General features: G+C 45.6%; 1 protein-coding gene across 2 annotated transcripts in view; it reads left to right on the forward strand.

Moving 5' to 3' along the window:
* The window catches only part of LOC129701572 (calcium/calmodulin-dependent protein kinase type II subunit alpha), a 90,815-nt gene that overhangs the window by 27,805 nt on the left and 47,164 nt on the right, over positions 1–15,846 (forward strand). For both annotated transcript variants that reach the window (XM_055642835.1, XM_055642836.1), the window contains exon 3: positions 9,355–9,414. In XM_055642835.1, the coding sequence (XP_055498810.1) occupies positions 9,355–9,414 (60 nt within the window). The remainder of the gene's footprint in view (positions 1–9,354; positions 9,415–15,846) is intronic.

Genomic DNA, 15,846 nt, shown 5'->3' on the forward strand with positions numbered 1-15,846 from the left:
TTTGGAGACAGTCTTCTGACCTACCCCAAAGGAGATGAGTGACTAAACTATACTTTAGAGATACAGTGTGGAAACAGGCCCTTCGGCCCACCGAGTCCACGCCGACCAGCGATGACCCCGCACATAGCACTATCTTACACACGAGGGACACTTTACATTTAACCTACAAACTTGCACGTCTTTGGGGTGTGGGAGGTAACCAGAGCACCTGGAGGAAACCCACGTGGTCACATGTGGAAAGTACTATCTCTGTACAGACATCACCCAAGATCAGGATCGAACCCGGGTCTCTGGCACTGTAAGGCAGCAACTCTACCGCTGCGCCATTGTGCTGCCCTAGTGTGGGCAAGAGGATTTGGAGGGGGACTGTACATTTGCAAATGCTTTCTAAACCCAAGGTTTGGTCTGATATTTCCCAAAGGTCAATACATTATTCAAGACTGGAAGGCAGGCAGGGCTGCCAACATTGGATGAGAGTTGGGAGTGAAAAATTGTGACAGACCAAGCCTGAGGGAGCATTGTGACCGAGGGGGGTTGGTGGGGGGGGGGGGGGGGGGGGGGGTTGTACGGAGCTTTGGCATTTTTCAACTTGAAATTGTGCCATCTGGTGCATAGTAGCGAGTCTTTTAACTTACACGTGAATGCAGTATTTATGCTTTAAATTGGATTAGCTATGAATAAGGTTAGGCTAAATTACATTCCTAATTACATGCCACAATAGAGCCCAGACTCTGATCAACAGGTGCAGCACATGAATGATCTTAGTGTATTCATGTATGGAAATCAGATTATAATCAAACACTTGTCCCATGTTGACCAACCTGGGTCTCACTGCACACCTGGTACTATCCCTGACCCTGATTCCAGTTGCATACATTCTCTCATTCCTAACCATGAATCCAGCCTTATACCTGCCCCCCTATTCTACCCTGATCATTGCTGCTTACCTGCTTAGGTTCACAGTGTTGAACACTCTCATTGTCCCAGCTTTGACTGTGCACCTATTCCAGACCTAGCCTCTGGATGTACACTTGGCCTTGCTCCTAGCCCCTCTGCATTGACAATATATCTGGCCCACACATAAAGCCCCATATCTGACCCCCTGGACTTAACCTATTACATTCAAGTCCACAGGTGCTTATCTAATGCAGTAATCTTTTATGGGGCACTTCACAGACGCATAACAAAATTTGCTACATCTATTGGCTTCCTTGTTATCTAACATGCTAGTTACTTTGTCAAAGAAGTCATCAATTGGTTGAACACAATTTCTCATCCATAAAATTATACTCACTCAGCTGTATAAGTATTCTGTTACCATTTCCTTCATTTTCCTAACAAACTGCCCTGAAGTCATTTTCACCCCCAATATTTTCAGTATTTTGCAGTTTTCCTCTCAGCTGGGACTTTTCCGAAATGTAAAGTCCAATAACTGTGTATTTAAGCAATATTATTCCATAAAATGTGATCTTGAGAGTGCATAATATTTTCTATGGTATTCATAACACAACAATGATAAAAATATCATTGTTTTGATTGCACCTACCAACATGCATACATTATTATAATACAGTTAATATGTACCGAGGGCAAATTTTTGTTCCAATGCTCCCCATTCCCATTTACTTTTACATTGAAATGATTGAAATTATAGTGAAGTTTAAATGGCATCAGAAAAATAAAACCTCCGGAATGGATGATATTTATTACGTGGTTGGTTGGAGTCAGTATCAGCACAATTACTATATTAAACTTTGAATCTTCAGATATCCTGGTTCAAGCTAAAACTAATGACAAATAATAACCTCCTCACACATTTCCCTGCAAGTATCTCTGTCACTCCTTTAAAATATGCCCCTTCTTTGAACAAGCACTTAAACATCGCATCTGAATCAGTTTCCATCTGATTACACTCCTTGAGGATGTTCATCTACGTGTTCAATTCATAAAACAACAAGATTGGGGACATTTTAATTCAATCTGTCAAAGGAATTTGGGGGGGGGGGGGTGTGGTCAGTGAGGTATACAAACATAATAGTTGAGTGGCAAATGACAATAGTGCTCCCATCCCAATATTTAACTGAAGGAAATAATGGGTTATCAGGACTGTATGTTGTGACAGACAGCCTGACACCTTGCATGTCATTATAATATTCCATTTATCTCATCCCCCTGGATATTCCAGATTAATAAATGAAGGTTTTGTCAGCTATTTACAAATCAGGCTAATTACAAATCAATAACATTAGCCAACTCCGAAACACGAAGCGCTGAGCATTGGGATCCAGACATCCAGACAACTGGCCTCAGTTCCCCATACACATCTGGCAGTGCTCTCTGTCTGAACCAGGGCCCACAGAGCATTTTTGAAAGCCTCCGAATGCCCGGGACTCTTGCACTGAGGCTTCTCCATGGCCGGAGCTGCAGTGAGCGACTTGCCAGCCAGGCAAACACTGGCCAGCCCGGCAAACACTAGCCAGCCCCGGATCCGCATATGCCCCCGCCGCTGCTTCTGCTTCCATCCCTCCCTCAGCCCCGGCTCTCCAACACCCGCGGCCCATGCAGTTGGTATGAGGTTTGAAATTCTCGTTGATCACAGAATTTCTCACGACAGAGCATGAGAAATTTGTGATCAGCGAGAGACCGTGAGAATTTGGCGAAATGCGTGAGTCTCACACTCAATGCATGAGAGTTGGCAGCCCTGAAGGCAGGAGTTACTGGAATATTAATCATCTACCGGTTGAACATCAGATCAAGGGAAATTACTGGAAATGATGAGCCATGAACTGAGCAAGCATGTTGGGAGGTCAAATGTAAGTGGAATAGAAACCATTAATGGCAAAACCCTTAATAGCATTAATGTACAGAGTGGTCTTGAGGTCCAAGTCCAGAGGTCCCTGAAAGTGACAACATAAGTAGATGGAGCAGTAAAGAAGACTTATGGTATGCTTGCCTTCACAGCTCGGGCATTGGATATAAGAGTCAGGAAGTCACAATGCAGCTTAATTGGACTAAGGTTCGGCTTGGAGTTCTGCTCGCCCCATTACAGGAAGAATTTGGAGGCTTTGAGTAAGGTGCAAATGCGGTTTACCAGAATGATGGTTGACAAAAAGGCTGGAGAAACTCAGCGGGTGAGGCAGCATCTATGGAACGAAGAAAACAGGCAACGTTTCGGGTCGAAACCCTTAGAATGATACCTGGATTAGAGGATTTCAGCTATAGGGAGAGGTTGAAAAGACTTGGATTGTTTTCTCTGGAATCTATAGGAGCCAGGAAAATCAGAACTAGTGATTTTCTAGAAGTAGAACATGCACTGGTTCTATCCTACATACTAGGGACAGTTTATAGAGGGCCAATACACCTACAAACCTACATGACTTTGGAGTGTTCCTGGAGCACCCGGAGAAACCCCACACGGTCACAGAAAGAAGGTACAAACTCTGTGCAGACATCGGTGGAGGAATTGGGTCATTGGGTCTATTGTGGGTTACGGGGAGAAGGCAGGAGAATATGGTTTAGAGAGAATGATTGCATGGTGAAGAAGACTCGATGGCCTAATTCTGCTCCTATGACTTATGAGAATATACAAACTCCATACAGATAGCACCCGTAGTCAGGATCGAACCCGGGTTTCGGGCACTTTAAGGCAGCAACTCTACTGCTGCACAACTACCCACTGAAGCCCAGTGAACTATTATTGCAGAGACAGAAACTGCTCTCGCCTTCCCACTGAAATTAGTTTGCATGCACGATGTTGGGTCATGCAACCCTAGTTGTTTCTAACCCTGCGATCTTTTTAAACCTGTGTTTTATCAGCAAAAGCTCTTTGTTCCCTGTGCCAAAGTGATAACGTATGCCGGTAATTATTGCTGTGAGGACTAATAACATGAATTGCTCTAACGCTGACCTGACATTGTGTCAGGGGTATTGAATTCCACTTAAAGAAAGACTTTAACATGGAGAAAATGTTAGAGCAAGAACAGAAAATTAGGGCAGGATTCACAGGAGTGAACCAGAAGCCATAGGTTTGAGGTGAGGGGGGAAATAGGAACCTAATGGGCACTTTACCATTCAGAGGGGGGTGGGTGTATGGAACGAGCTGCTGGAGGACGTAGTTGAGGCAGGTACTATCGTAACATTTAAGAGACATTTCGACAAATACATGGACAGGAAAGGTTTAGAGAGATATGGGCCAACACGGGCAGGTGGGACTAATGTAGATGGGGCATCTTGGTGGGCATACATACGTGGAGTCATGAGGAACTGCAGATGCTAGAAAGAAGCTTGAGAGAAAAAATACCAAAGTGCAGGAAGAACTCAGTGGTTCAGAACATCTTTGTTTAGTTTAGAGATACAGCGTGAAAATAGGCCCTTTGGCTCACCGAGTCCACACTGACCTCTGATCACCCGTATACTAGCACCACTCTACACACTAGGGCCAATTAACCTACAACCTACACGTCTTTGGGATATGGGAGGAAACCGGAGCACCGGGTGGAAATCCACGTGGTCACAGGGAGAATGTGCAATGTAGAGGAGATCAGCACAGTGAGTCGCAGCGGTAGAGTTGCTGCCTTACAGCGCCAGAGACCCAGATTCGACCCTGACTATGGGCGCTGTCTGTACGGAGTTTGTACGTTCTCTCTGTGACTGCGTGGGTTTCCTCCGGGTGCTCTGGTTTCCTCCCACACTCTAAAGACGTGCAGGTTTGAGGGTGAATTGGCTTCTGTAAATTGTAAATTGTCCCCTGTGTGTAGGATACTGTTAGTATTCGGGGTGATCGCTGGTCAGCGTGGCATCGATGAGCTAAAGGGCCTGTTTCCTTGCTGGGTAGCCATGGTGTCATACAGTGTGGAAACAGGCCCTTTGGACTAACTTGCCCACTTCACTAACATGGTCCATCAACACTAGTCTCACTTGCCTGCATTTGGTCCATATCCCTCGGAGCCTTTCCTATTAATGTATCTGTCTAATTACTACTTAAATGTTGCAATCGTCCTTGCCTCAACTACTTCCATTCCATTCACCCACCACCCTTTGTGTGAAAGTTACCCCTCGGGTTCTTAAAAATTCTTTGCCCCTTCACCTTAAACCTGTGTCTCCTTGTTCTCGATTCCCCTACCCTGGGCAAGAGACTCTGTGCTTTCACCCATTCTACTCATATCTGTAAACATTTGCACCATTGGTGGATTTACTGCGTTACACCATGGGGATAGTGAGGGGAGTGTGGAGGTCACATTGTGTAATAAATATGGTTGAGGGTTGTCTGAAGCAGCAGACAACAGATTATTGTGTTGTCAACGTGATTGGCAGTGAAAGGCGAGACCTAACAGTAATTAAACACTTGCCTTTCACGAGGAAAGTCACCGCTTTGAGACAAGACGGGATAATTATTGGTCCTTGGTGGTTTGCAGACAGTTTCACTAAAGGCGTTTGGGAAAGCCCAAGACTGGAATTTTTCCGTCTAAACAGTCCCCCTGGTGTCACGGAAAATCCAATGAGAGCCTCGTCAATCAGGATTTAGGAACGACCCAATCTTTAGCACGGTCTTTGTGGGCCGAAGGGTCCGTTCCTGTACTATTCTATGTTCTATGTACTATTAAGGCCAATAATGATCGTGGAGTTGCTGCCTCACAGCGCCAGAGATCCAGGTTTAAACCTGACCACAGGTGCTGTCTGTACGGAGTTTGCACGTTTTCCCGTTTCCTCCCACTTCCCAAAGACGTAGAGGTTTGTAGGTTAATTGGCATTGGTAACATTGTAAATTGTCCCTAGTGTGTGGGATAGTATTAGTGTATGGGGTGATCAATGGTCGCCGTGGACTCGGTGGGCCAAAGGGCCTGTTTCCACGCTGTATCTCTAAACTAAACCACAAACATGTGAGTTTTACGCATAGCTCTGATCACAGCATTACAAGAGAGATGTGATTAAACTGGTGTGCTGCGGAGGAGGCTGGAGGGAATGTTGTCAGGAAATTGCAGCAGGGAGCAGATATTGGATTAACTGTGGAGACTTAATTGAAGTATTTGCGCTTAAGAGAGTTTGAGAAGGTTCATGGGGGAATGAAAGGGAGAGGTATCTTGCTGAAGGGGACGGTTCATGGTGGGTGAGGATTCACCGAGGAGAGGTTTTACTGAGGGACGGGTCTCACAGGGATAGGAATTAGAACACTGGCTGAACATGTTGATCCATATATCTCCATTCACAGAACACAGAGCAGTACAGCACAGGAACAGGCCCTTCAGCCCACAATGTCCGTTCCAAACTGATTTGACTAGATTTTACAACGTGGAAACAGGCCCTGCCGCCCACCGAGTCTGCGTCAATGAGCAATCACCACGTAGACCAGCACTATCCTACACACTAGGGACAATTTACAATTTTAGTGAAGCCAATTAACCGACAAACCCGCAGGTCTTTGGAATGTGGGAGGAAACCGGAGCACCCGGAGAAAAGCCCACCCCGCAGTCAACCTCCCCAGGGAGAACGTACACGAAGGTCCGTAGAACATAGTAACATAGAAAATAGGTGCAGGAGTAGGCCATTCGGCCCTTCAAGCCTGCACCGCCATTCAATATGATCATGGCTGATCATCCAACTCGGTATCCTGTACCTGCCTTCTCTCCATACCCCCTGATCCCTTTAGCCACAAGGGCCACATCTAACTCCCTCTTAACTATAGCCAATGAACTGGCCTCAACTACTTTCTGTGGCAAAGAATCCCACAGATTCACCACTCTCTATGGTGGACATGGGCCCTAACTTTACCCTGAGGTGGAACCACAATTAGGGATGGGGGAGCGGGGTGGGTGTAATGAGGCCACAGGTGTGGCATGGTGGCGCAGAGGGTAGAGTTGTTGCCTCACATCGCTAGAGACCGGGGTTCGATCCTGACTATGGGTGCTGTCTGTACGGAGTTTGTGCAGGAGTTTCCCTGTGACTGCCTGTACAGAGTTGGATGCTCTGCCTGTGACCGCGTGGGCTTTCTCCAGATGCTCTGGTTTCCTCCCACACTTCAAAGACATGCGGGCTTGTTGGTTAATTGGTATTGGTAAAATTGTGCTTGTGTATGAGGTGATCGCTGGTCGGCCGGACTCAGTGGGCGAATGGCCTGTTTGCACGCTGTATTTCATGATTAAAGTCTAACGATGGATCTCATTCTCACCAAAAGGTTTCTGACGCTGGAGAAGGGGATCGGGAGCCTATGATCCCTCACCATAGTTCACCAGTCCAGTATCTGGGAGATGGCGCTCTCCGACTAGTGTAGATGGGCCATTTTGGTCAGCGTGGACAATTGTACTACACGACTACGACTATGACAGTTTTGGTCACCCTGCTACAGGAGGGATGTTGTCATGCTGGGAAGAGTGCAGAGCAGATTTAAGAGGATGTTGCCTGGACTGGAGGAGAAGCTACAGGGAGAGGTTGGGCAGGCTGGATCGCTTGCAGTGCAGGACGTTGAGGGGTGATCTTATAGAGGTGTATAAAATCATGAGGATAATAGATACGATAAATGTCCAGATCCTTGTACCCAGAGTTTGGGAATCGAGAACCAGAGGACATAGGTTTAAGGTGAGAGGGGAGAGATTTAATAGGAACCTGAGGGGCAACTTTTTCACACAGAGGGTGGTGGGTGTATGGAACGAGCTGCCAGAGGAGATGGTTGAGGCAGGTACTATAATAGCATTTAAAAGACATTTGGACAGGTGCAAGACTAGGAAAGGTTTAGAGGGATATGGGACTAACGAGTGCAGGTGGGGCAGGTGCAGAATAGGCATCTTAGTCATTTTATAAATATAGATGTGTGTGTGGCTGTGTGTGGATGCAAGTATATTTACTTATGTATATTGATATATACACACACACACACACACACACACACACACACACACACACACACACACACACACACACACACGCACACACACACACACATGCACACACACACACATATATATACCATATACACACATAGATACCATATCATCTCCCTGGCAACATCATTAATCTCTGCACTCTTGAATGAAGAGTTTAAATGGAGACCTTTGCTATTTAATTCCTAACGAGAGATTAGGTCCTCGTGTGTGTGTGTGTGTGTGTGCGTGCGTGCGTGCGGCAGTCCGGAGATTTAATCTTGGGCTGGGAGAGAGTGCGGGGATAGATTTTACACACGTCATGGTCCCTGTCATAAAACATTACACCCTCGTCCATCAGAGGGGATCGAGCTGCCCTTTCACCCAGCTCGGATGAGCCAGCTCTGTTAAATGATCAACCAAGATATCACTTTCTCCACTCTGCCCTGTGGTTGACAAGAGGGGACTCTGATGTTTCCCTATCACTGTCTCTCGTCTCAGCTCGATGACTTACTTCTAGGATTGCACTGTCAGATCTGAGGGGTGTGTTGCGGGGGCTCTTGTGGGTAACACAGAACGGTACAGCACAGGAACAGGCCCTTCGGCCCACAATGTCTCCCCAACAAATGATGCACAACCATAGAACATAGAACAGCACAATGTAGGAAGGAACTGCAGATGCTGGTTTACAACAAAGACAGACACTAAATGCTGGAGTAAATGAGCAGGTCAGGCAGCATTGCAGGAGAAAAGGAATAGGTGACTCTTCGGGTAGAAACCTTTCTTCGGACTGATAGTCGGGGAAAGGAAAACTAGAGATATGAAGAGGTACGGAACTAATCAGAGCCGGCACTGATGGCCAAGGAGCCCACGAGGCTCCATTATTGGCTGTGGATTCTTATTCTCCAGAGATGCTGCCTGACCCACTGGTTTAGTCTAGCATAGTACCTGTATCTATAGAACAGTACAATGTCCATGCCGAAAATAATGCCATCAAATTAATCCTATCTACACATGATGCATTTATAGAACGGAACAGTACAACACAGGAACAGGCCCTACATCCCACAATGTGCGTGCTGAACATGATGCTAAGTTAAACTGATCTTCTCAGGAAGAAGGGTTTTGGTCCAAAACGTTGCCTATTTCCTTCGCTCCATAGATGCTGCTGCACCCGCTGAGTTCCTCCAGCATTTTTGTGTACCTTCGATTTTCCAGCATCTGCAGTTGATTCTTAAACAAACTAATCTTCTCTGCCTGAACGTAATCCATATTCCTCCATTCCCCGCATATCTAAAAGCCTTAAAAACAACTATCGTATCGACCTTCACCATCACCCCCGGCAGAAATTGTAGAGATTTGTGGTACAATGCCTCATCACCAACTAGAGGGCGGTCCTGACCTCCCATCTGCCTCATTGGAGACCCTTGGACTATCCTTAATTGGACTTTATCTTGCACTAAATGTTGCCTTCATTCCTTCTCCCCATTGTGTGTTGCAGATCACCAGAAGCTGGAGAGAGAGGCTCGGATATGTCGCTCGCTCAAGCACCCCAACATCGGTAAGAGAACGTTGTCTTTAAATGACCGACTGCCTTGAGCGGTGCCAGACAATGAATTCTTTGGCACACAGAGTTTGTAATGCTGAGAGCTTAATCAAATGTGACTCTTGATGTGCGGAATAACTTGGACCAGATTGTTTTGTTCTTTGGAGTCAATTATGAGCCGATTTGTCAGAACACAATCTAAAACTTTCTGAAGTTCATTGTCTTAAAAAACAGGTCCTTCGGCCGTCCCAGTCCATACTGACCATCAAATACTAATTTTTACTTTAGAGATACATAGCGGAAGCAGACTTTTCAACTCACCGAGTCCGCGCCGACCAGCGATCACCCCGTCCACCAGAACTATCCTACACACTGGGGACAATTTACTCATTTTACCGAAGCCAATTAACCTACAAACCTGCACGCCTTTGGAGTGTGGGAGGAAACTGGAGCACCCAGAGAAAATCCATGTGGTCACAGGGAGAACGTGCAAACTTCATGCAGACAGCACCAGTATTCAGGATCGAACCTGGGTCTCTGGCGCAGTAAACCAACAATTCAAATGCTGCGCCACTCTGCCACATCTATAATAATCTACATTACTATCTGTAATCTGCATTAATCCCATTCATCAGTACTTGATCGTAACCTACTATGTCATAGTCATGCAGCACGGACACATGCCCTTCCACCCATCCAGTCCATGCTGACCAATGTAACCCCATCTGCGTTAGTCCCACCTGCCTGCATTTAGCACATGTCCCTCTAAATCTTTCCATTCCAAGTACCTGTCCAAGTGTCTTTTAAATGTTGTTGCAGTATCTGCCTCAGCTACCTTCTCTGGTAGTTTGTTCTGTATACCCACTGTGTGAAAAAGTTACCCCTCAGGTTCCGATTTAAATCTTTCCCCTCGCACATTAATCCTCAGGTTCATGATCCCTACTCTGGGTTAAAGACTGTGCATTCACCCTATCTATTCCTCTCATGATTTTGTACACCTCTATAAGATCACCCTCATCCTCCTGCACTGCAAGGAATAAAGCCCTAGCCTGCCCAACCTCTCCCTATAGCTCAGGCCCTCGAGTCCTGGCAACTTTTCTTGCCAATTCAAGTGCTCTACCCGTTAAAGTTCAAGAATGTTTAAATGTTATTTGCTGCTTGACCCATTGAGTTACTCCAACACTTTTACACACAATACCAGCATCTGCTGCTGCTGCTTGTTTAGATTAGTTTAGTTTAGAGATACAGTAGAGAAACAGGCCCTTCAGCCCACCGAGTCCACGCCGACCATCGATCACCCGTTCACATTAGTTCTATGTTATCCCACTTTCTCATCCACTCCCGGCAATTTACAGAGGGCCAATTAACAAACACGCAAACACACATATACACATATAGCATGCACACTGGGCACACACACACACACTTACACTCACACTCATACACATCGACACACACACACAGACACAAACACACACACACATATATATATACACACATACACACAGAGACACACACACACCCACATACACACTCACATACACTTACACACATTATCTTACTCTCTCACACACTCTCTCTCACACACACACACACACACACACAGCCACACACACACACTCACTCTCTCTCTCTCTCTCTCTCTCACACACACACACACACACACACACACACACACACACACACACACACACACACACACACACACACACACACACACACACACACACACACACACACACACACACACACACACACACACACACACACACACACACACACCACCCAAGGTCAGCATCAATCCCGGGTCTCTGACACTGTGCTGCCAATTGCGTGTCCAAGTTACATTTTGCTGTTTACGTCCTGTTATTCTTGTTGATTTGCAGCAACAGCCTCATTTCCAGATCTCAATAGAGTTGTTCCACTTCATGCTTTTTGCCTCATGAATAATTCACTGTTGAAATCCAGAGAATTGCTTTGAACTGATTGCTTTCAGAAGGTGCTTTATAATTGAGTCGCCCAACAATTAGCGAGGCCGTGGGTGTCGGATTAACATTGAACACACAAGGATCTGTAAAAACCAACTGGCCTTGACACATATTTGCATAATATCTAAAATCATTAGACATTGTGATGTCGCAAAAACAAAATAGACAAAACTGGCAAACAAGCAGGCAGAACACAGAATGCAATGCGCATTGTAAATCGCACTAATTCTTGTAAACACTAAACGTAATAACGCTTTAAATTAATTACCACGATCGAGAGAGATTTATTAAAGTATCAAAACCACTCCAATAATGCCCGCAGAATGTTCTAGCCGTGTGTGTAGCCACTTCAACACCTTGTCCCAGCATTGAAGTATAAATTACAGCAAGAACCAAAATCAAGAGTACAAATAATGAATTTCTACACTTTTTTTGAAAAATATTTTATTTTGGAGCAAAGCTTCAATAGAAGACTTAAGACAATAAGACATAGGGGAAGAATGGGGCCAGAGATAGACACAAAATCTTTGAAACGTTTGAAACAAAGGATGGAGTAACTCGTTTTATTTATGAAGGAACTGCAGATGCTGGAGAATCGAAGGCAGACAAAACTGCTGGAGAAACTCAGCGGGTGAGGCAGCATCTATGGAGCGAAGGAAATGGGCAACGTTTCAGGTCAAAACCCTTCTTCAGACTAAAACTTTTCATAAACTGCTGGAGTAACTCAGCGGGTCAGGCAGCATCTCTGGAGAACATGGATAGGCGATGTTTCGTGTTGAGACCCTTCCTCAGACTGAGTCAGGGGAGAGGGAGATTCGAGATTCTCCATACATGTTGCCTGACCTGCTGAGTTACTCCAGCAGTTTATGGTTTTTTAATTATTATTGCCTTGACCTGGTTGACCAGAGTTGAAAACTAACTGAGCAGTCAATTCTCAAATAGATTACAATACAAGTAGCCAGTCATAGACCTAAGCAAACACATGCCTTATTAAAGGTGTAGGTTTATTATTAGCATGTGTACGGAGGTACAGTGAAAAGCTTTGTTTTTCATAGTCATACAGTGTGGAAACAGGCCTCTTGGCCCAACTTGCCCATGCCGACCAACATGTCCCATCTACACTGGTCCTACCTGCCTGCATTTGGCCCATATTCCTCTAAACCTGTCCTATATATACCTGTCTAAATGTTTCTTAAATGTTGCAATAGTACCTGTCTCAACTACCTCCTCTGGCAGCTCGTTCCATATACAGACCTTCTTCTGTATGAAAAGCTACCCATCAGGCTAAATCTTCCCCCAAGGTCATAAGGGATAGAATTAGGCCATTCAGCCCACCAAGTCTACCCCACCATTCAATCATGGCTGATCTATCTCTCCTTCCTAACTCCATTCTCCTGCCTCCTCCCCATAACCTCTGACACCTGTGCCAATCATGAATCGATCTATCTCTGTCCTAAAAATATCCACTGACTTGACCTCCACAGCCTTCTGTGGCAAAGAATTCCACAGGTTCACCACAATCTGACCAAAGACATTTCTTCCCATCTCCTTCCCAAAATAATGTCCTTTAATTCTGAGGCTATGACCTCTAGTCCTAGACTGTCCCACTAATGGAAACATCCTCTCCACATCCACTCTATCCAAGCCTTTCACTATTCTGTACGTTTCAATGTGGTCCCCCCTTATTCTTCTAAACTCCAGCAAGTACAGGCCCAGTGCCGACAAATGCTCATCATAGGTTAACCTACTCATTCCTGGGATCATTCTTGTGATCTCTGGTTCTCGCTTCCCCTGCCCACGGCAAGACACTCGTTTATCCGATATATTGTTCTCGTGATTTTTTACACCTTTATAAGATTACCCCTCATCCTCCTGCGCTCCAAGGAATAAAGTTCTAGTCTGCCCAACCTCTCCCTGTAGCTCAGCCTCAAGCCCTGGCAACATCCTTGTAAATCTTCTCTGAACCCTTTCTAACATTTTTCCGATAACGTGGTGCCCAGAACTGAACACAATACTATAAATGTGATTTCATCAACGTCTTATACATGACCTCCCAACTTCTATACTCAATATGTTTAAGAAGGAACTGCAGATGCTGGAAAATCGAAGATACACAAAAATGCTGGAGAAACTCAGCGGGTGCAGCAGCATCTATGGAGCGAAGGAAATAGGCAACGTTTCGGGCCGAAACCCTTCTTCAGACGGTTTTGGCCTGAAATGTTGCCTATTTCCTTCGCTCCATAGATGCTACTGCACCCGCTGAGTTGCTCCAGCATTTTTGTGTACCTTCTTTGCTCAATACTCTGACTGAAGAAAGCCAATGTGGCGAAAGCCTTTTACCCACCCTGTCGACATCTTCTCTCCTCGTTACCACACCCTCAGCTTCATCTGCCCACCAGTTCCTCCCTCTCCCCCAGTTTGCCACCCAAAAATGTTGCAGGAAATCAGATCAGGCTGAGGAAATCCACGCGGTCACAGGGAGAACATACCATCTCCACACAGACGTCATCCAAGGTCAGGATGGAACCCGGATCTCTGGTGCTGTGCGGCAGTGGCTCCACCCGCTCCACCATTGTGTCGCTGGAGATTGTTAGTAAGCGTTAATTCCCCTGCGACCTGATCAGCGGGTAACCTGTCCAACCTCCTGCTAATGCACACTCTGTGATGAAATCCAATTATTACCAATCTAAAATAAAAGGGTTCTGGTTACGAGGGCAACGTATGCTCTCTCGCCTTGGTCGTTTCATCGCTAATAAGATTTAATTTTGCAGGTTGGGATTGTAATTATCTCATTCAGGCTGTGAGGTGGCTAGGCATCGAAGCTTTCTGTACATTAGTGGCACTCTGATCTATTTCCCGGGCATGGTGAGTGGATGTCTCGGATGCAGCATCCATGAATCACACCCTGGCATCATTCTCTTGAAAGTGGCGGCACGGTGGCGCAGCAGTAGAGTTGCTGCCTCACAGCGCCAGAGACCTGGGTTCAAACCGGACTACGGGTGCTGCCTGTACGGAGATCGTACGTTCTCCCTGTGACCACGGGGTAGGGGGGCTAAGTCGGTGCTGTGCCTCCTGAAGTTGACAATGTCGACAATGAGCTCTTTTGATTTTCCTGGTGTTCACTCAGGCAAGAGATACAGAAGTGAAAAAACACTTCACCTCTGTATTTTTTTTCACCTAATCTTCGTTCATTCCTCGTGTTGGCGGCTTCCTGCCTCTGCAAGGCCACCAGTATAATCAAGGACCCATCTCACCACAGTCACTACCTCTTCTCCCCTCTCCCATCAGGCAAGAGGTACAGAAGTGTGAAAATGCACACCTCCGGATTCAGGCACAGTGTCTTCCCAGCTGTTATCAGGCAACTGAACCATCCTAGAACCAACTAGAGAGCAGTTCTGAGCTACTATCTACGTCATTGGAAACCCTTTAACTATATTTGATCTGACTTTACTGGACTTTATCATATATTTGTACACTGTGTACAGCTTGACTGTAATAATGTATAGTAATTCAATTGACTGGTTAGCACACATCAAAAGCCTTTCACTGTACCTCAGTACATGTGTCAGGGGTTATTGCAGAAGGCAGGAGAATGGGGTTAAGAGAGAAAGATAGATCAGCCATGATTGACTGGCGGAGTAGACTCGATGGGGTAAATGGCTTAATACTGCTCCTAGAACTTAAGAACGTATGAACTCATGTGACAATAAACTAAACTAAACCAACCTTTCCCAATGTGCTCCAGTTTCATCCCTTATTCCAAAGACATTTGCAGGTTAATTAGAAACATAGAAACATAGAAAATTGGTGCAGGAGGAGGCCAAATTGGCTTTGATAAAAATTGTAAGATTGCCCCTAGTGTGTCGGATAGTGTTGGTGTACGTGTCACACTAGCTAGTGCTGGTGTAGGGACTTTATCTTGCATTAAACACTATTCCCTTCATCCTGTATCTGTGTACTGTGGCCAGCTCGATTGTAATCATGTAGTCTTTCTGCTGACTGGATAACACGTAACAAAAAGCTTTTCAATGTACCTCAGTACATGTGACAATAAACTAAAACTAAAAATGAAAAATAAACTAAACTAAGGATGGGGTGATCACTAGTCGGTATGGACTCAGTGAGCTGAAGGGCATGTTTCAATGCTGCATCTCTAAACGAAACTAAAGTATTCCTTTACTAATAGATTGGTTTGCTTGCCTTCATCGGCCAGGACATTGAGTACGAGCATCAAGCATTATCCTACACACTAGGGACAATTTATGATTTTTACCAAAGCCAATTAACTTACAAATCTGCATGTCTTTGGAGTGTGGGAGGAAACCGGAGCACCAGGAGAAAATCCACCTGGTCACAGAGAGATCATACAAACTCTGTACAGACAGTACCCGTGGTCAGGATCGAACCCGGCTCTCTGGTGCTGTAAGGCAGCAATTCTACCGCTGTGCCACCTCAGCAC

The sequence above is a fragment of the Leucoraja erinacea genome, chromosome 11 (assembly GCF_028641065.1).
Source record: "Leucoraja erinacea ecotype New England chromosome 11, Leri_hhj_1, whole genome shotgun sequence".
NCBI classification, from domain to species: domain Eukaryota; kingdom Metazoa; phylum Chordata; class Chondrichthyes; order Rajiformes; family Rajidae; genus Leucoraja; species Leucoraja erinaceus.